The 21,700-nt window shown below is 39.2% G+C and overlaps 1 protein-coding gene across 1 annotated transcript in view; it reads right to left on the bottom strand.

The window, feature by feature from the left end:
* The window catches only part of LRBA (LPS responsive beige-like anchor protein), a 432,022-nt gene that overhangs the window by 311,524 nt on the left and 98,798 nt on the right, over nucleotides 1-21,700 (bottom strand). The window contains 3 exon segments of the mRNA XM_068402600.1: nucleotides 5,483-5,616; nucleotides 19,684-20,122; nucleotides 20,774-20,945. Of these exon segments, the coding sequence (XP_068258701.1) occupies nucleotides 5,483-5,616; nucleotides 19,684-20,122; nucleotides 20,774-20,945 (745 nt within the window).

Below are 21,700 nucleotides of genomic sequence, written 5' to 3'. Positions count from 1 at the left end.
TTTTTGCATTCAGATTTTGTTTTGTGGAAAAAGTTTTTGACTTTATTTAACTCAGAAGTGGCTTTTATTCTACTATTTTTTCTGTCTTCACTAAAAAAAAAAATGAAAATACTTCAGTAGCATATTTTCATCCACAACACACATGTGGGTAAGTGCAGTAGCTACTTCAAACATGTGGAACTAAACTGACTTATCTCTTCCTTATCCTTTCACTGATAAACTGGCTCCTTCAAACTGACAGTTTTACAGACATTTGCAAGAACATAAAAGAAAATGCAAATAGATCATCTGTCTAGCACCCTTACAGTGAAACTTTATTGTTTATTCAAGGTCCCCAAGGGTCTAAACAACTAATGTCTCTAGTAATAAAATATTGTTAAAGAAACTCCTTGTGCAAGATCCTTATGCTTTTGCATCTACACTTACAAAGTATGCGTGGCAGTACACAAGCAGTGCATGATATACCTTACTCTGGGAGGATGGAGGTGAGGCAAAAAAAACCAGAGAGTTGAATTAAATAACTATACCTCTTAATTTGGTACGACAGACCTACCATACATAAATACACCAATGCCCTTTATGAAAGGAGTATCTGGTAAAATAATGAGCTCATTCAAAAATACACTTCCGGGGCTGGAAGCATACAATGCAAGACTACAATGAAAGGTTTTACAAGCTAATATTCTGTTGTATAAACACATCTGTAGGTTAAACCGAAACAGATTTCATGAAACAATGGTGCACTCTCTAAAGAGAAGTTGCTTTAAAAAAGTTTTTATACTGAAACAGTATTAAACCATTTCAATTGCATATCATTAGCATTTGAGATTTTTAAAAGTGTCATTCTGCTTTGGAAACTAGCCCTCAACTACTATGACTGTAAGGTTGGAATTCTCTTTGAAACAGTTACTATGACCCAGTGAATTTCTTGAACTACCTCTGCACTGCTGGTAACTCCCTTCACATTCATTCTTCTTACTTTAGCTTGTCTCCCGCTAACTTACTTTATTGCAAGACTTCAAGGTTATTTTCACCTATGTATAAAAATCAATGAATACCATTCTTCTTTGCAAAAAAAGCCAACTGTGGGAGAAAATTTACATTTTCCTGCATGTAGGACTAGAACTCAGAAGTCACAACTCTTTTTTTTTATCTCCTGTCACTGCTTATTCCCAGGTTTCTTCCAAGCATCCACCTCCTTTTTCACCTCAGCCTTTAACATGGCCTTGTTTATGATTTCACACTTTGCGGAACAGCCCATGTCTCTGCTCAGGAGAAGCAGAACTCCTGCTGGCAACTCTCCATGGCTCAGAGGCAAAACAAATGAAACTCAAAGAACTTCAAGTAAGAGGGGGAAGAGGCAGGCAACAGAAACTGAGTGGAACTTCTCAGTGTTTTCTACACTCAGAGTGTCAGGAAGGACAAGATGCAATTCACTCCTGCTTCCTACAGACTTTTCATGCTCTCTCTTTATAAAAATTATATTTGAATAACCATTTGCAAACTGAATAGTGAAAGCCTCAAAATTGCATTTTTTTTTAGAGTGAAGTACTAATAAAACACATGAGAAATCCTTCAAGTACATAAACAGAAACTCAGAGCATCAGAGAAAACAGTGGGAATGCAAACTGCAAAACAGTTCAAAAACGTTCACACCACTCGAGAACATTACAACTGTAATTGAAACGTTTAAAAGGAAAACTAAGTAACAAACAAAAATACAAGCATCCCACTAGCATATTTGCAATAGCTCGGACAACTCTGCCAAGTCCTGCCTATCCAAACGTTAGTCCTGCCTTTCCAATAGCCATTCCTGGACACAGCATGTGTAAAATCTCTGCATCAAATCTCACATTCAGCCTATGAGTCAATCCAAGGAAGAAACAACTCCGGTAAATTCTTTCTCCTTAGATTATTACCAGTAAATACATTCTTTTGCTCAGTTCCACCCTCTGTAAGAGATAAATGATTGGCCCACCATGGGCCACGAAGGGGCTTTATTTTCTCCATTAATTTCCAAGATCTGTCAACAATTGGACTAGCAATTCCAGCAGGCCAACAACTCAAATATGAGCCACCATCAACATACTGATGGGCAAGTTTAGACCACATGGGGCACATTTGTATCCAAGAAAGGCTTTTTGTGCTATGAAATACTCTGCAGCTTGAATGAGTAAAGGTGAAGAAACTTCTCCTGCAAAAAGGCCAGGCTGTCTGAGGCCAAAACATGTTTTCACCCTCTTTCAAAGTATCAGAGGAACAGAGTGAGCTTAGATGGTTATCTTTCCAACTTGTCAACACTTTGTATTTGGTAGGCCAGGACATGTCACATCCACTTGATATGAGCTTAGGACAATCTTAAGGGTCAAATATCTGAGATACTCACAGACCTTGAGCTACAGGCAAGATGAAAACTTCAGGAAAAAATATCAGGAAGGAGGTCAATGAATTTGAGCGAACACAAATGGCAATGGAGGCATCTGGAACCACACTGACTAATATTTCAACACAGATCCTACCTTGACCAAGTAGTTTTGACATCACATGCACAGATGGAGGATGCTCATATACTATATAAAACTTATTCCCAAATTATACTTATGTACACATTACAACTAAATCACTATCATTTGCTGTTTAATCCCATTTCAATGTCTGTATCTCCCTTTCCTCTCTGTTTTGGAGTAAATCGACTCAAGTCTCTACAGTAAAGCATTGTATGTTATCATATTTAGGTTCTGCTTGCTTAATCAGTTTTTAAAACATAATAAATGCATACAAAACTCACTTTAAAAAATTCTTTGACTTTAGAAAAAACAGCTGAAATGTATTTTTAAACGTAGTAATAATGTTTAATAAATAGGCTTCATATAAAATGTGAAAAAGACGAAAATTTATATTCACTATACAAACCCCTAATCTCAGCACTTTTTTAAAAAAGGATTTAATTAATTTTTTTCTTAATTACAAAAGTAAACAGACTTACAGTGAATGTTAGCTGAAAAAAATGAGAACAATGTATTGATTCTCTGCTGCATGAAAACAAAAATTAGTGAAAGAACATGTGATTTGAACTCAGGGGAAAATTATATACATTATATTTTGGTTTCATAGGAAGCTCACTTGTTGCTACTTGTATCCCCAAATAAAAAAGTTAAAGGTCTTATACAGAACTTTATTTCAAACTTAAATGTGTGCAATTTACATGAGCAACGTAAGTGTAAACCATTCCAACTCTGCAAAATTGTTGTTTCCATGCCATTATTTTACTGGGGAAAAAAAGAATCAGTCTCACATTTTAATCTGTTTAAAGCATGATTTCATTTATCCCTTTACTTTTTCTTTTAATTAATTAGATTGCCAGTCTAAACATGTCTACTATTTTTAATCCTGATTAGTTTCTTTTTATGCATATCAGTTCAGATTACATGCCCAATTTTTGCCAAAACTCCCAGACATGCTGGAAGTCACACAGTTACAAATTACATCAGTATTGTTTATTGTCTGGATTTCTTATACATTCTACAGGCACAGGAGCACTTATTTTTTCTTCTATATGTTCTTAAAAGACTTACTAAATCTGAAAAATCAGTGTTCATCTGTTTTGTTTCTATTAAAAGCAAGTGAATACTAACTTCAGAAATTGTAATAATTAAATCCACATCTAACCTGGGTAAACCAGTAAAAAGTTAACAAATTAGCAATTATTTTAAACAATTTCAGTGTAGGTAAGGTTTTATTATTTTAAAAACAGATTAGCTGCTCAGAACCAATCTTCCCCAAAGAACTGTGACATTTTAGAAGACAGCTAATTTTCCTAGCCCAACGTTACTCCTAGACTAGTATAGTGCTACCTCCAGCAATTTCAGTGACAAAATGGATTCTCCCTTTTGTGAAGAATAAGAACATACTAGCCTTTCCTTGCCTTTATCATGGCTGGAACAAAATCTTTTTGATTTTCCTAAGAAATGCAACAAGCAGTTGAAGATGGCAACAAATATTTTCCAGACACACAAGTACTAGTGGACATGACAAAGGATTATATTTTTTTCCTCAGTCTTTGCAATTTGGATGTAAGTTCGTAAAAACAGGAAGCAAGAAACTCAAACATTGAAAAGAAACATCAATAATCAGGCATAGATTGCGATTTCCTTGATTAAGATGCAAATCAGTTCTAAGTCTTGATGTTAAACTTCATGGGCATAAACAATTATGAGATCCTACATAGCCTTGTGACTTAAACATGGTTAAGTAGAAAAGCATGCGTTTGACACAGCATATAAGGTTAAACATCAGTTATCTCATACCGAATGAACAGAGAGACTAAGGGTTCAAAGGACCACTTGCTTATAAACAACCTACTCAATTTTGTTCCCACTGAAAAAACTGTCCAAAGCAATTAGTTCAGCATCAACACTGAATTTGACCTCAGGCTACAGCTATTGGAAACACTTGTATATAATTTTCAGTCCTGCTTAGCACTAACATAAATACCCTACAATTTCTAAATATGCTTATATTTTACATAACAAAAAATCGGTAACAAAAAGTAATCTTTAGAATATACCGTATTTATACTAAATACAAGTTAATATAGTATGCCTGCTTTACAAAAACTGTGAGATGTCTTGAAATTATTACAAATATTGTTCAGATATTTGCATTTGTTCTGCTAGATGAAGGCAAAAGGAGAACCCCAAAAAGTTTATCAAAGCTTTTTTTTTTTTTAATACAACACTACTTTTGTATTTTTGTTACTTATAAATGGGTTATTTTTTACATTTATGTAGCTACAGCACCAAAACCAGGAACAATAAAATGATCTGGGGGATAAACTCTCAGAAAATATCAAAAAAGATGAATTCTTATATTCATGAACCCATATAAGAACACTTATAATTGGTCCAGTTTAACCTAGCGTCACGTCTGTTTTCCTGTAAAGTATCTCATACTGGTCTTTGTTAGAGGTACGGATACCAAATGCAGGCCTGCAAGCTGCTATGTGAGGACATATGACAAAGATATAGACAAAGTAGTGTGCAGGATACAAAGGTCTCAAAGGTCCTTTTGTCTGACGTGATAATTTAGGACATGTTATACCACATGCACCCCAGCAGTTAAAAAAAAAATAAATAAAGTGTAAAACACCGTCTTCCCAGATTATTGGCACATTTTCCCCTAGGAAAATACAACCAGCAATAAGTATCAATATTCTTAGTATAAGCAAGACTCATATATAGACAGATTATATACACTAACCAGTATTACAACAGAAGGCAACTAATGACTTAACGTCTGAAAAACAATTGTTCTGATCTACAGTGTTTTGAGATATGAATAACTATTGAGAAACATCTCACCTTCACATAACAAAAAACACATAACAAACACTTGTTCATTTGTATTCAGAGTGAATGGTGAGGGAGGGAGAAGCAAGAGAAGAAGGACTGGGATTTCAGCTGTTTAATTTACTCTTACTCACCAGGAGATTCTCCTGACAAATTTGGGGCTTGGGCTGAATCTAAAGAAGAAACCACGCTGACAGCATTTGTAGGAATACCCATAGCAGCTGTAGAAGAGGAAATGGTTGATTTCTTCGGTGGTACGACGACACTCCTAGGTGAAGACAAAACTTTAGTACATAATACTGTATGAAGGTTCACACATCATGATCCTTTTTTACACATATAGCGCATACACTTCTATATCCTGCAAAAGAGCCATTGCTTCCCTTTTCTTTTTCCATCATCTTTGGCAATCTACCTTAACCTAAAGAATACTTCATCCTTGTTCAGTTTTTATGGTATGCTTTAATATCTCATCCACTTCTGCAAAATCCCTGACAAACAAGCACCCAGCTAGAACATCAGCAGGATAAGTGCCCTGCAAGTAGGTTTTACTTTTCACCTTAGTTTCCCTAAGATTTGGTTTTAAACTTCAGGCAACTATTTACAAAAGATATCACAGTATTCAAAATCAAAATATTAAGATAAATTATGAACACTGAAAGTTGCCTTGACAGGATACTAGTTCTGGTATTCTAATGAAGAACAGAAGACTAATTGAAGAAGGATATACTATAGCTAAAAACATCCGAATACATACCGCGTGCACATACAAACATCCACACATCTTAAAAATATGGCTAAGGCATGAATTTGAGTATATCTTGTCAATCAAGTTTTACTTATATAACAAATAAAAACATTCTTTAGAGTTGAAGAGAGAATCTCCATCTTCTATACAAGTTAAATGTCAGGCCTTATAGTCAGCATTAAAGATTACGCAAGAGGAAAAGATGCAAAGTGACAAGTTAGGCATGGAGATTTATCTCACGTGTTACTAAGACATCTATTTATGCTATACCAATTTCAATTAAACTGTAGTACTTTATTCCAAATACCTAAAAGACCTTGTTAAGCATACGTTAAAGGCATTTTTAATTGCAAGTTAGCTCCATAAACATGCAAAAACCCAGCTAATGAGGTAAAGAGTACAGCTGATATATAATGCACTCCCACAGCAGCGCTTACTTTTAATTACCTGGTGTTAACCGTAAGCTGAAAGTCTTCAACATTCAATTTATTTAATCACATCTTTTGTTGACAGTACTATAACTACACACTGAAAGTATTCCCTTAATAGCTTTAAAATATTCATTTTCTGAATAAAGTAACTTAGAAACTTGACCCAAATTCGGGTGTGATAATAACAACCAAAGAAGTTCTGTCAAATATTTCTAAAATAGTTCTTGCTGGCATCAGAAAAGAGGACTTTATTTGACTCCTTTCTTCAGTCCAAAGGGTGTCACAAAAGCTAGACCACGTTACTGATTAAATCAACCCTCCTTAATGGCAGGAGTAGGCAGGCACCATACTTGGAGGCAGTACATGTCATATCATTATAAGGGTGACTGCTAATGTTAACTATACACTAAAAAAATAGAAGCAAAACCACCTGAGCCTCAAGTCAAGATATTGTGCCTAAACCGTGAATTTTGCTCATATGTTCATGTCAGTTTCCCTGAAACATGAACAATGCACTAGAAAATTCATATATTTAGACTGTCTTCTAAATTATAGCCACATTACCAATTAATTTTGTATCACCCAGGTACAAGAAGAGGATCTCTCGCTCAGGATTCTGTGACATTCACTGTCTGGAAACTGTTACTACTATTCTAGAACATACATTTGAATACCTGGAAGGGGCTGGGAAATTAATACAAGTTTACTGAGTACAAGATGCACCCACACACAGTAAACTTTTGGACATTTCTCCAAAATTCATGATCCAGCACTGAAGCCCAGGTCTGTTCCTTTACAGATTTTAAGTTCTTTTACTGCATAGCTATCCAGTTGAAGAAATACTAATCAATAATATTAAACCCAAATCATACAGACATTACAAATATGTGTCTATTCATGTGGACTCTGAGATTCAGTGCACATGCTGGAAATACTTGTTTGCTCACTCACTGAGTTACAGAAACAATTATCCATTTGCTGCTAATAGACACAAATTATATTGGATGCAAGGTAATATGGGAGAAAGTTTAGTGACAAATTTTGGTGCACATGTAGATGGCACTTGTGCGCATATAGGTAGTGTCTGTTCAAAACATATCATTCATGTAATTTATTTTAAATTGGAAAACACAAAATTACCTTGAGGGTAAAAACGTATCTTCTAGAGAAGTTTTCTGTTTCCAGAGCTTAAAGTCAAGCAGAATTCTCTCAAAACATCAAATCAGAATGGCTGTGTCCTTTGAATACCTATGAATGCTACTGATCATACTCTCTAAGATCCCCAGGAACTACGGAACAGGTGGTATTTTAAGTCATAAAGAGCAAGCCAGACCCACACCTTAAAAAAATTATACATAAATGGCTAAACTTCAACTAATTTTATATATTATAACAGCCACCTTTCAGATGAAAATACAAAATGAACATGCTGGAAAGATCCAGAAGGGATTTTAGAACAGGAGTAATTTTTAGCACTACTACAAGAAGCTCCTTATAGGGCAAGTAACAGTTCTGGAACTGCAAGGGAACAAGGAAGCCTGTGTGCAGATGGAGCTGTTACCTTAACACTGCTCATCTGCAGCTGACAATGCGTGGAGACAAAAGAAATCCCAGCTACAAGAGTCTTCCATTTTCTGTGCTGTTTCTGACACAACACTATATATTATCATTCCTTCCTGTAAACTTCTACTGACCTTCAGTGTGCTTAAGTGTAGCTGCACTGAGGGAATAGTTTCAGCAAGTTGCCAGACTCTCTATAGCTATCCAAGGAGAGGTGCATTCAAGCAAAGGAATTAGACTTTTTTTCCCCCCCGCTGGGCTGCGACAGACAGCAGTAAATGGCCACAATAGTCCCTTTGCCTTTTAAGATCTTTTGTATACCTTCTGTTTGGGAATACAAGTTTGGGAATAGTCTCATCTTCAATAACTTACTTTTCATGAAGTAGATAAAAAAGGAATTATATTCTAACACTTCCATTATAATTTTCAGTATCTAGCAATGGCATTCACTTTAAAGAAGATACTCTGATAATTAGCACCAGGACTATGACACCAATACACAGCTGCAAAGTAGAGCTGTTAGCAGGCTTCTTTTTTTTTTTAATTACCCAACATCACTCCTTTTTACATAAAAATGAATAAATACAGGTTTCAGACTTCAAAATACAGAACGTATGCTGCCTTATACACAGTGCACATGGGTGTGCACGTGTATTCCAGAAACACTCACCATATGCTTTGGGCAAGAGACACTGACTCTCACAAAGTTGTCTGAGAAACTTAGGTTGTTTATCATATCCCACTGAAAAAAAAGTTTTAGCTTTTAGCTAAGAACATAATTTAAAAAAATAAAAGATAAAAGGCAACAGTATAGGTGCTGGAGAAATTGCTGATTCACATTAAAAAATGTGAACTTCAGAAGAAAACAGAGGCTTTGAACAACTCATCATAAAGCTGTTTTCTAGCCTCAGACTACTTCTGAAAAGAATTTATTTTAGACAGTGATCTTCAACAGTCAACTGAAATTATTCTGATTTTTCCAGCAAAAATAAAATAAACAGTACTCCTGCTGAGGAAAGAAGGTCCCTTCTCCTGACAGCTGTGTCAATCTGAAGCACATAGCCAAAAGAAGTGCTGGATATTGTCCAAAAACATGATGTAAAGAAACCCCAAACCCTGAATGTACGTTCTCTCTGTCTTCTGGTCAGTTGCCATGACCTTCTGATTCAAAAAAATCCTTAAAATAGTTCAAGAACAACAAACCAAAACATCGAAGTATCTTAACATAATTAATTTATAGCTACTAATTGTTGCATTACTTGTAATGTAATGTTTACTACTATGTATGTCTTCCCTTTCAACAGTGCAACTGACCAATGTTACAGTTGTAGGATTTGTTTTAGGAGCTTCCATTTCCAGGCCTTCTTCAAGGTATGAAAGTACAGCTTGGCAATCACATACAGATTCATATTTACCACATACTGGAAAGCAAATTAAGATATTTGAAGCATAAGCATTGCTCATGTTTATTTAAATTCTGAAATTCCTACATTTTTCCTTCTTTGTGTAGTAATATGATATTTTCTCTGAATCTTTAGGTGGAAATGCAACTGTATTCAAATAGAAATATTTGCCATTAAGCATCAATGTTCATTTTTGTTCTTCTTTCAAAAGGTTATTTAAATGCTAATATAAGTAAAATGAATGCAACTGGCAGAAAGAATGTACGAGGTAGTGGAAAATCAAGATTAAATATTGCAATAAATAAACTATGTGGAAAACACGGAGTGTTTAGCACATTATTAAATCAGGTAAAATTGTCAGAAGTGTCTTCAATTAATGTGCTTTCAACTTATCTCAAGCAATAGGGCACTTCCTTTTAAAACATACACAGATAAGACAGTCCTTTTTTGTAGCTAAACCGATAAGCATTTCTTAAAAAGTTAAATATTGCTACACATGTGAATAAAATATTCATCAATAAATGGCCTTATAGTATATTTCCTTAGATCTACAAAAATGATATATTTAAAAATAGAATAATCATGTATTAATTTAATCAGAATAACAACATACATTAAGCAACCTCACACACGGATAGAGGTGTGTCACGTGGCGGAAAACCGCCAATACATTTTACTCCTTAACATTCACATTATCACACCATTTCAATTAACTCTATACTTTTGGGTTATATTTGTATATTATAATAGCCATTATAATAATATTCAGATACAGGAGAAATAAAATAAACTAGAAAAATTGCACAAAAAATATTCTTAAGGTGTATTTCAAGCCGACTTCAAGCACAACAGTAAAAATTATAGTTTAGTTGCCTCATTTACATGACTATATGAGATGTTTACTTTTTTTAATTTAAAATGAAATATTTAAGGTTTAAAGTAGGAATCTGCAGCACGTGAACGGATAAACGTAGGTCAGGCATAGTGAAAACTAGCTACCATAAATACATCTTAGCCAGAAGGTCAGTGTGTTATTAGTCCCAATTATGCTGAAGTGTAAGAAGCCTTCATGCTGCAGACAATTATTCACTGCTGAACGAGCACAGACCACTGAGCTGAACATTGACTTCCACCACAGACAAAGGCTTACACAATAATGATCTATTCTGCCAAGTTCTATAAGGATTTACTTATTCAAAGCTTTCTTGGTTTCAGATCACTGATTCTTCTGTTTCAATATAAAGACACAGAATATCTATAAATATCTCCTAAATTTTGAGTACATTTTCCTGAATATTTATTTTTCTGAAGTTGGCAAGTCTGCAATTAATTTTAAATATATTTCAAGTTACAAATTTTCCTTGGGTGCAAGTCAAATATTCCTAATACAACATGGGCCAGGTCAAACTGATGACCTCACTATAATTTAAAAATACTTACATGAGCTCTAATTCCTCTTGACATACAGGTATTTATACAGATTCAATTCTTAGCATTCCATTTTTTAGCACTGAACAGCAACACAAGTGACAGTTTGTCTGTTTCTCTATGGGATAATGCTTTTAATTCAAAATCAAAAGAAGTTAGACTTGTTCTAGGCTACCAGAAAGATGCCCACTGCAGGGCTCCTATGCAATGAGCAGAAGACCAATAAAGAGGATCAGAGACCTATTTTTACCTCTACTTTGTGAGCCAGGAAAGCAGCCTGCCACGTCAGTGTCATTCTACGGGCTCTGTTGTTTGTAGACAATACCCATTCTCTCTTATGTCTCCCTTGAAATACCCAAGGAGAAAGGAAGAATAAGAGATTCTCAAAACCATGAGAGATGTGGAGGCAGGGGGGGCGGAGAAGAGATGATAGAAAGAATACGATCAGTTTTGTAAGAGAACTTTAAATTCAGCTTGGCAGGGAGAAGACTTCAAATGGTTTGCCTCTTCAGCCCCTGCAGAATGCAAATTGTTGGTGTACCAAAAGAGCTGAGCTTCTCACCACAGCATATGCACCTTGATCTACAGATGCCCCATTCTCATGTTCTGTCTCTACCTGTATCTGGTAGACTTAATCTTGTCAACGACGAGCTTATTCTGTTTACATTTGAGGCCCAAATCAATGAAGTCTAAAATGTATTCATTCCATATAAAAAAAGGACTTTGATTAAGTTTAACTGAAACACCACAACCAACCATAACAAAGGCACATGCACGTCACTGACTGACAAATGCGTAAACATAGGCTGAGCCAAACCAAGCAGCTTACAGATGATGTTCCAAAAAGATAAACAAGCTTATTAACATATCTGTTCTGTAAGTTACGGCTTAGCTGCAGATTTAAGCTCTATGGTACAAGACCATGATTTAAGAGCCTGTATTCCTCTGAACCCTCAGCATCAGCTTCCTATAATGACATGATTATTGAATGATTCCACAAAGAGCAGTAGAAGCCAGGAGAGACCAAGGTTTTCTTTTAAATTGCACAGTAAAAATAGCAAGTGATAGGTTATGGGTTTTATTAGACTAACTGAAGAGAAATGTAATCTTTTTTTTTTTTTATCCTAAGCTTCGGTTATTTTTACTTCTGTTTTATTTAAATCTGCTTGCATTAGCCCCCGCCTCTTTTTCTACAAGATTACTACTAAATAGGAAAACTGCTGTTTTAGGACACAATGAAATTAGAACATTAATTCATGTCCCTATGGGTCTTGGGAAAAAACCAATGCAAGTCTTGAACTTTATCATGATAAACCCCTGGCACCCACTAATCACAATATTGCATCTTCACATAAGATAAGGGGAAGATTTTTGGCATGGGAATGAACACATACACCTAGTTGTTTGCAAAGGCTTGCAACCTGGCAGCCTTTCAGTAAGGTTTCACTCACATAGCTGTTACTGTATACTCTCCAGCTATGGCTGGGAAGTTGATAATCCTTAAGATATGAGGAGAGTTTTGATTTCTGACACAGCATTCCTGAGATAAATGCAGGATCAGAGAGATGCTTTGAAATTCCCAGAGATACCCCACTGGTAAACTGCTACATGGGAACAACTTTTAACAAAGTGTCTTTAAAAAGGAAGAAAAAAAAAGTTAACTCACAGAACCTGTGTTTGCCATCAAACAATATATTAAATGTAAACCAGACACAGAAGAGAGCAACCCAAAGCCTGTTTTTCCAAACTTTCCCAATGTACCTTAGTATTGTTGTCTACCCCAAAGATAAGAGCCACTATTTTTGACACTACTACAGTTTCTTGTAAAAAGGTTTTTCTTTCCCTTGTACAATTCCTTCCCACTGTTGTCACTAGGTGTCATTTCAGAGCATAAACTTGTATTTTAAGCAGAGTCACACTATATAAAGGTACAGTCATCTTCAAGTGGTCATGAAACTTTCCTGTCTTTATAATTTTAAATAGAAAATTATTATAAATAGACAGTTATTCTGTCTTTTTGATTAACTGATTTATTAGCTAGTTAGCAACATGCCTTATCATACATCAACATATTTACCATAGATGCAAGATTGTGCATGTCACTACCAGATGATAATTGACTAGAGGTAAGACTTGTACACCATTAAGGACACTTTTGTCTTCCTGACATACCCACAAAAAGAAGGAAATGAAAAATTAAGCCTCCGAGTAACACAGAGCCACTGACGTACTGAGGCCACCTGCAACTGCTGAAGGACAAAATATTTTATACTAGTTCATGATCTTTTCCTCACATATTTAGCCCTACCCACCAAACACAAGAAGTCATAATAAACAAATAACCACAAGTTATCACTGTGGAGCACTCCAGATAGCTACACAAACCCCTTGCCCTCTGCTCTTCCATTCACAAGCACGGTGCCGTCTACTGCTTCAGTCCATGCACCTCTTTCACTCCTCTGTATATATTCCTTCACCAGACTAGCTTCCTTTGAGTATCTGATATAGTAATTATGTCTCAAGGTTAAGTGAGAGAATGTTGAGAGTTGTGATTACAAACAGCTGGCACTTTGGAGGTAAGAAAGGGAAAGATGAGTCCATCTGGGACAGTGCGGCACATGCGGAAATGTAAAAGGGCAAAACAGCAAGTACTTCAACTTTTCAGTGCCTTGCTTTACAAAACACACTGCAATTTAAGGGTGGGGTTTTTTTTATTTGAGTGACTTTGTAACTATATAAAAAAAGAACACAGAATTGCAAGTGACTGAAGGGCTGCTGCCAATGCCCAGTATTTCATTATTGTACATGTTATCAAATTAAATCCATTTCCTCTGATAAGAAGGTTTTGTAGGCATAATCTACCTATGTCAGATATCAGGACTGCAAGTGCCCAATTACTTCTTGTCTAGGTAACCTGCTTTACACCAATTCAAATCAGATTTGCACAGGCAGCACAAATCTTCAGTTTTAGCAATAGCTAAAATTCCTAAATGCAACACACACTTCTGTACCAGATCTCCAGACAAATGTTATTTTGTGCTTCAAATCTCTACCACTCAGCAATGAACAATAAGAATTTACTAAGGAAAAACATTAGTCACAGACTAAAACATTATGCTATTTCACTTCAACTGTCCACTTGCTGTAAGGAGCAATGATAGGCCTCAATGGGGAAGTGCTAAAAGCACTTGGCCCACAGCAGGGAGAGAGGCACAACAAGTTCTAATTCAGTGTCCCTCTTGTCCCAATTTTTCCACTCCACCCTCCTACTGGTCCCAAATCAAGTCGTCCTGTTTAGCATCACAAGCAGAACACAGTATTTACTCTGAGACAAGAGCAAGGGAGGCCAAATGCTAGCATACATCATCTGTGTCTAATCTAGCCAGACAACCACCACCATCTCTTCCCCCACTAGTGATATGGCAATCTAAGCTGAGAAGACATGTTGTGACAGCTGCATCCACACCCCTGGCAAAGCTGCCCTCCTTTCTTGGGTCATCTAAGTTTGCTAGTTTGAGCAAGGCAGCCATGGACTGCAAAGACATCAGAGCCAGAGGAAGTTCAGGAATAAGCAGAGAATCAGATACTGGTATGGTAACAAGTGCAGTTGCACTAGATCAACTGCAGGATTTCTGGAGATCACAGAATCACAGAATGTTAGGGATTGGAAGAGACCTCGAAAGATCATCTAGTCCAATCCCCCTGCCAGAGCAGGATTGCCTAGACCATATCACACAGGAACGCGTTCAGGCGGGTTTTGAATGTCTCCAGAGAAGGAGACTCCACCACCTCTCTGGGCAGCCTGTTCCAGTGTTCGGTTACCCTCACCGTAAAGAAGTTTTTCCTCATATTTATGTGGAACCTCCTGTGTTCCAGCTTGCACCCATTGCCCCTTGTCCTGTCAAGGGATGCCACTGAGAAGAGCCTGGCTCCATCCTCATGACACTTGCCCTTTACATATTTATAAACATTAATGAGGTCACCCCTCAGTCTCCTCTTGTCTAAGCTAAAGAGACCCAGCTCCCTCAGCCTCTCCTCAGAAGGGAGATGTTCCACTCCCTTAATCATCTTCGTGGCTCTGCGCTGGACTCTCTCTAGCAGTTCCCTGTCCTTCTTGAACTGAGGGGCCCAGAACTGGACACAATATTCCAGATGCGGCCTCACCAGGGCAGAGTACAGGGGGAGGAGAACCTCTCTTGACCTGCTAACCACACCCCTTCTAATACACCCCAGGATGCCATTGGCCTTCTTGGCCACAAGGGCACACTGCTGGCTCATGGTCATCCTGCTGTCCACTAGGACCCCCAGGTCCCTTTCCCCTATGCTGCTCTCCAACAGGTCTGTCCCCAACTTGTACTGGTACATGGGGTTGTTCTTGCCCAGATGCAGGACTCTACACTTGCCCTTGTTATATTTCATTAAATTTCTCCCCGCCCAACTCTCCAGCCTGTCCAGGTCTCTCTGAATGGCTGCGCAGCCTTCCGGCACATCAGCCACTCCTCCCAGTTTTGTGTCATCAGCGAACTTGCTGACAGTGCACTCTATTCCCTCATCCAAGTCATTAATGAATATATTGAATAGTACTGGTCCCAGTACCGACCCTTGAGGGACTCCGCTAGACACAGGCCTCCAACTGGACTCTGTCCCATTGACCACCACTCTCTGGCTTCTTTCCTTCAGCCAGTTCACAATCCACCTCACTACCCGATCATCCGGACCACACTTCCTCAGTTTAGCTGCGAGGATGCTGTGGGAGACCGTGTCAAACGCTTTACTGAAATCGAGATAGACCACATCCACAGCTTTACCATCATCTATCCACCGGGTTACGTCCTCATAAAAGGCTATCAGGTTGGTTGAGCATGACTTCCCGTTGGTGAAGCCATGCTGAGTGCCCCTAATGATCCCCCTGTCCTTGATGTGCCTAGAGACAGCACCAAGGACAAGTTGCTCCATCACCTTTCCGGGGATGGAGGTGAGGCTGACCGGTCTATAGTTACCCGGGTCCTCCTTCTTGCCCTTTTTGAAGACTGGAGTGACATTCGCTTTCCTCCAGTCCTCAGGCACCTCTCCCGTTGCCCACGACTTAGCAAAGATGATGGAGAGTGGCCTAGCAATGACTTCCGCCAGCTCCCTCAGCACCCGCGGGTGCATCCCATCAGGGCCCACGGATTTATGGACGTCCAGATTGCTTAATTGGTCCCTGACCCAGCCCTCATCAACCAAGACAGATTCCTCCTCTATCCTGACTTCTTCTGGGGCCGCAGGGGTCCGGGGCTCCTCAGGACAGCCTCCAGCAGTATAGACAGAGGCAAAGAAGGCATTCAGTAACTCCGCCTTCTTTTTATCCTCTGTCTCCAGGGCCCCCACCTCATTCATCAGTGGGCCTACATTGCCTCTAGTGTTGGCTTTACCTGCAATGTATTTGAAGAAGCCCTTTCTGTTGTCCTTGACCTCTCTTGCAAGGTTTAATTCCAAGGAGGCCTTAGCTTTCCTAGTTGCCTCCCTACATCCCCTGACAACAGACTTATATTCCTCCCAAGTGGCCAGCCCCTCCTTCCATGATCTGTACACCCTCTTCTTCCACTTGAGTTTGCCCAGCAGTTCCCTGTTTAACCATGCAGGTCTCCTGGTACCCTTCCTTGACTTCCTACCTGTTGGGATGCTCTGATCTTGAGCTCGGAAGAAGCAGTCCTTGAATGCTAACCAACTATCTTGGGCCCCCTTACCTTCTAGTACCCTGTCCCATGGGATTTCCCCTAGCAATTGCTTGAAAAGGCCAAAGTTGGCCCTCCTGAAGTCCAGGGTTGTGATTCTGCTAGCTATTCTGTTCCTGCCACATGAGATCCTGAACTCTACCATCTCATGGTCACTACAACCAAGGCTGCCCTCAACCTTCACCTCTTCAACCAGACCCTCCTTGTTAGTGAGGATAAGATCCAGCAGCGCTCCTCTCCTAGTTGGCTCATCCACCATTTGCATCAGAAAGTTATCATCAATGCACTAGAGGAACCTCCTGGACTGAGGATGGCTGGCTGAGTAGGCCTCCCAGCAAATATCAGGGTAGTTGAAATCCCCCACAACAACCAGGCCCTGTAATTGCGAGACTGCTCTCAGCTGCCTGTAGAAGGCCTCATGACCCTCCTCATCCTGATCCAGTGGCCTGTAATAGACACCCACAACAGTATCACCCCTGCCAGCCTGCCCCTTAATTCGCACCCACAAACTCTCAACTCGCTCCTGATCCGCCCCTGGATAGAACTCAATACATTCTAGCTGCTCACTCACATAAAGAGCAACTCCACCACCTCTCCTTAGTGGCCTGTCTTTCCTGAACAGGACATAGCCATCCATGACCACATTCCAGTCATGTGAGGCGTCCCACCAAGTCTCTGTAATTGCCACTAAATCATAGCCCCCCGACCGAACACGGATTTCTAACTCCTCCTGTTTATTCCCCATGCTGCGCGCATTGGTGTACAGGCATTTCAGGGAGCGAGCTGGGCACACCGATTTCACCCCAGGGGGATGGGAGGCCTCCTGGTCTGCCTCAACACTAGAGCATTGCCCCAGTGGTGCAAGCCCAGCTACTACCCCATCCCCCTTCGAATCTAGTTTAAAGCTCTCCGAATGAGCCCTGCTAATTCCTGTCCCAGAACCCTTTTGCCCCTACGACATAAACCTTTCCCATGTATTACAGTCACGCCTAGTGTCTTATAAAACCAGCCATTATCAAAGAACCCAAAGCCCTGCCTGTAGCACCAGTCTCGTAGCCAGGCATTAATAGAGAGAATCCTACCATTCCATCCCACGTCATCACCTGAAAATGGAAGGAGGGAGGAGAAAACAACTTGTGCCCCAGACTCTTTCACCAACCGTCCTAGGGCCTTGTAGTCTTTCTTCATCCCCCTCAGACTACGGGATGCAGCTTCTTCCCCACCTGTCTGGAAGATCAGCAGGGGGTAGTAGTCTGTGGCCTTCACCAGGTTGGGGAGTTTCCTGGTGATATCCCTGATTCGGGCTCCAGGCAGGCTGCAGACCTCCCTGTGATGGGGGTCAGCTCTGCATATTGGGCCCTCAGTTCCCTTTAGGAAGGAGTCTCCAACCACTAAAACTCTTCTCTTCTTCCTTGTGGAGGAGGTAGCTATATGCCTGTCAGGTTTTTCTGACTGTGGTGGGACCTCTGATATAGGTTGCCTCTCCACCACATCCCCATTGGACCAGCTGTATTCCACTAGGGCTTCATATCTATTGCTCAGAGGCACCTGTGGAGGCAAAGTAGGCAAGGAGGGCACTCGCCTTTTGCCACGGCCATAGACTTGCCTCCACTCACTCCTCTCCTCTAGGTTATTGTTCTCCTCTAGGTTATTGTTTTCCACCTGAGAGGGGCAGAGTACAGGGGTCCCTCGATCTTGGGAGCTCTCCGGCAGGTGCTCCCATTTTTGTTGCAGGTAAGGCAGAGCCTGGCTCCACCAGTCTATCTCCATTTCAGCCTCTCGAATGCTCCTAAGCCTTTCTACTTCGGCTTGAAGCCTTTCAACCTGGCTTTGCAGCTGTGCCGCTCGGCCAAGCAGATCATCTACCTGCTCACAGCGCACACAGCGCACACAGATGACTGAGGCTTTTCTGGAGGCAGGAATGCAAATGTTATTTGTATTCTTTCTTTCGGTCTTTGTTTTCTTTGGCTTTTTTTGGAAATCACAGAGAGGTAAAAGTCAGTAAGTGCAGTAAGACAATGTGGTCTACTATACTTGTGAAAAGATAAGGAGCTAATCAGACTGAGATGTAGGGGACACTGAAATTATTATCAGGAAAGAGGGACTTCAATCTAAAAGGAAAAGAAAGAAAAACAAAGCAGGAATGCTCCATTTTAAATCCACCACAGCATTTGAGTATTAAGAAAGGCAGATATTTATTAAAATGAAACACAATTTTAAAGCTATTATAACAACAAAACAAATTGAACAGCTTAGGGATATATCTTCTGAGTGAAGCCTGGAAGATTTAAAGTAGGCCTTTAGCACCAGAAGACAGAACACAGATGCATTTTCGGAAACTAATATGGGAGTATTCTATAGGCAGGACACCTAGATGATCACTCCATTGTTTTCGATCCATTTGTAACTATTATTAAACCAGTATTCCTTTGCAGGCCCACAGTAACAGAAACTAGATATAGCTTTGTGATCAATACACAAGCTAATCTACACACTGTTACTTTACGTTATTTAATGTCCATTTTATTTCTTGAGTACTTTAAAACCCACTAAATATGCACAGTACAGCAGCACTCATCTGCGAGTGCTGCAGTTAGGAATAGGAGAACAGGAAAGACAAAAGAACAGCTTACACCCTTAATCTTTTCTTTTACTCTTGCAGCCATTTCTAGATGATTTATTAGCCCTCTTACCATATTGCTTCTGAGCTGTAACGTGTATGGAGACAGAAGAGTTAACTCTTATAAAGAGGTGTTGGCTTCAAGACCTTCAAGTATAACCCAATCACCAGTCATTTTTCATTTCCAGTCTTTTGTAGCATAAGATAGCATCCCATGAATTGCAGAGCATACCTTCATGATGAACCTATGTGATGTCGGTGGGCTTTGTAGTCAAAGGTTCTATTTGTAAATCAAAACACCTTGATTATATTAAGTTACTAGATGACACTGTACATGAGATCTGGCAAACAGAAGCGTGACTTTTTCTGTTCCTTACGGATATCTTACGCAAAATGAAACAGCTCAAATATTTTAGAAGTTACATTACCTGTCAAAGGAATGGAACTGTACAGGCTGCTCAGCAGCTCCATCACCAAGAACTCCAAGGAAGGTTGAAGGCAGAAGAGCAGCATCCACTGCAGTCCCATCAGCTGGTGTGCTTACCAAGCTTCGCAGGATGTCCTTTACATTGACATTTTTGGCAGCTGGCACAGAAGTTGCAGGCTTACTATCCTCAGTTCCTGTCTCACTTCTGCCTTCCTGAGACTTATTTACTTCTAATGAGAGTGTGCATAGTACTTCACTGATTGCATCTGGACCTGCACTGACATTCAGAGGCCCTGCTTCAGCAACACTACTGGAACTGTTTGTTTGCCCTGAAGCAGGTTCCTCCCCAAGACCAGAATCCCTTCTTTGTACAGATGCTGTACCTTCTGAATCTTCAGTGGAGGCTGAAGCACCGAGAGCAGCAGAGGGGTTTTCCACAGCTGTTCATACCAAAAACAGAAAACATATTTTAAGTTCATTATTAACAGAATTGCATTCACCACATTCCTCCTAAAGAAGTAACACCAATAGGTGACAAGTGAAATAACACAGCTATAAGTATTTCCTCTTGCCTACTTAGAGATTTAATATTATCCTCAGGTATTTAATAGGAAACTTAGAACAGAAAAATTTCCTTCTAATTTCTGAGAGGCCTGAAAAGTTATAACTTGTCTCAAAAACTGAGACAAGGAAATAGAAGATATGACTCAGCAGTCAAAGAATGAAAATTGATTGATTGCCCTAAAGAAGAATAGGAGAAAGAAGTCTTATAGTGGAAACAAAAAGCTGTCAGTCTATGCTTATGCGTACTTAACCTTATGCAAAATAGAACGTTTCTGCAACAAGCATTCATGAATACTTAGCTACTTCAGTGAGATTAACTGCCTCTACACAGTAAAATCAACCTATAGATTAGGTTCTTCTCAGATCTGAAAAAGATACACACAAATACTGAGGCAAATTGAAAACTATAATGTTGTTTATTTAAGTGGTTACAATGCGCATATTTCTATACCATTTCACATGTACTTCTACGGAATTTTAAGATGTACAAGCCACTATTTCATTTGGCCAAATAATTAACAGTTCACCTGTAGCAGGAGTTTCATTATTTTCATTCTCTGATTCCTTGAATGACTGGCTATGGTGTGGTGGTCGTCTTTCATTCTGGGGTTCCAGTATATCTCTGTATTTCGAAACCATGAGCACAGAAATAAAATATACAACAGCCAAAGCCAAAAACTGAGCCTGTTTACTATCCTCCTGTAAAAAAAGGACACACAAATTTTTCCATTACAATTTCAGCAGCATGTTTATTTTTCTGTAAAGTATGCCCAGCACTACCATAAACAGACCAAGAGTAAGCTGATATGTCAACAATGGAAGAACAATATTCTCTAGTCACAGTTTGTCTCACCTATAAAGCTAGGGAACACAGCAATTGTATTCAAGTGCCACTAATCCTTTCATTTTTCATTTATAACTATGACAACTTTGACTAAGGTTGTGTGTTTTGACTGCATGCTTCGAATTAGTGCAGGGAGTAGGTCCCCTTTATTTACTTACAGGTGTTTCCTCTGTTGCGTACGTTCCCTCAAACATGCCAAGATATTAACAGTATTTGCTGTGAAGTACAACCAGGCAAGCAGACTCAACAAAACTGTAAAAGCGTTTATAAACTATTACATATTAATGAAGGAAGTGGAACATATTCCAGAATCAGTGTTAAGGTTTTATTTCATCGTCAGATTGTCCAGATGGAGGTACTGTACTATGTACATTTTAAACAAGAACTGGCAAATATGCATTTGCATTACAACTGTAACTTTATGAAGAGATTCTAAGAAAATCTTAAAACCATATCTTAATATGAACTATACCAGGTACCTGCCCAGAGTACTCAGTCACTCCTAGTGAAACCGAGGAAAGAGCCACATCCCAGATCTGACTAGACATTCTGATTTAGCTTAAGCCTGTCCCCTTCGGCTGTCAAAGGAAGAAAAGCTTTGTACACTTTG

The sequence above is a fragment of the Nyctibius grandis genome, chromosome 6, assembly GCF_013368605.1.
Source record: "Nyctibius grandis isolate bNycGra1 chromosome 6, bNycGra1.pri, whole genome shotgun sequence".
Lineage (NCBI taxonomy): Eukaryota > Metazoa > Chordata > Aves > Nyctibiiformes > Nyctibiidae > Nyctibius > Nyctibius grandis.
The sequence above is the reverse complement of the archived record's forward strand: the minus strand, read 5'-3'. Positions and strand labels throughout refer to the sequence as shown.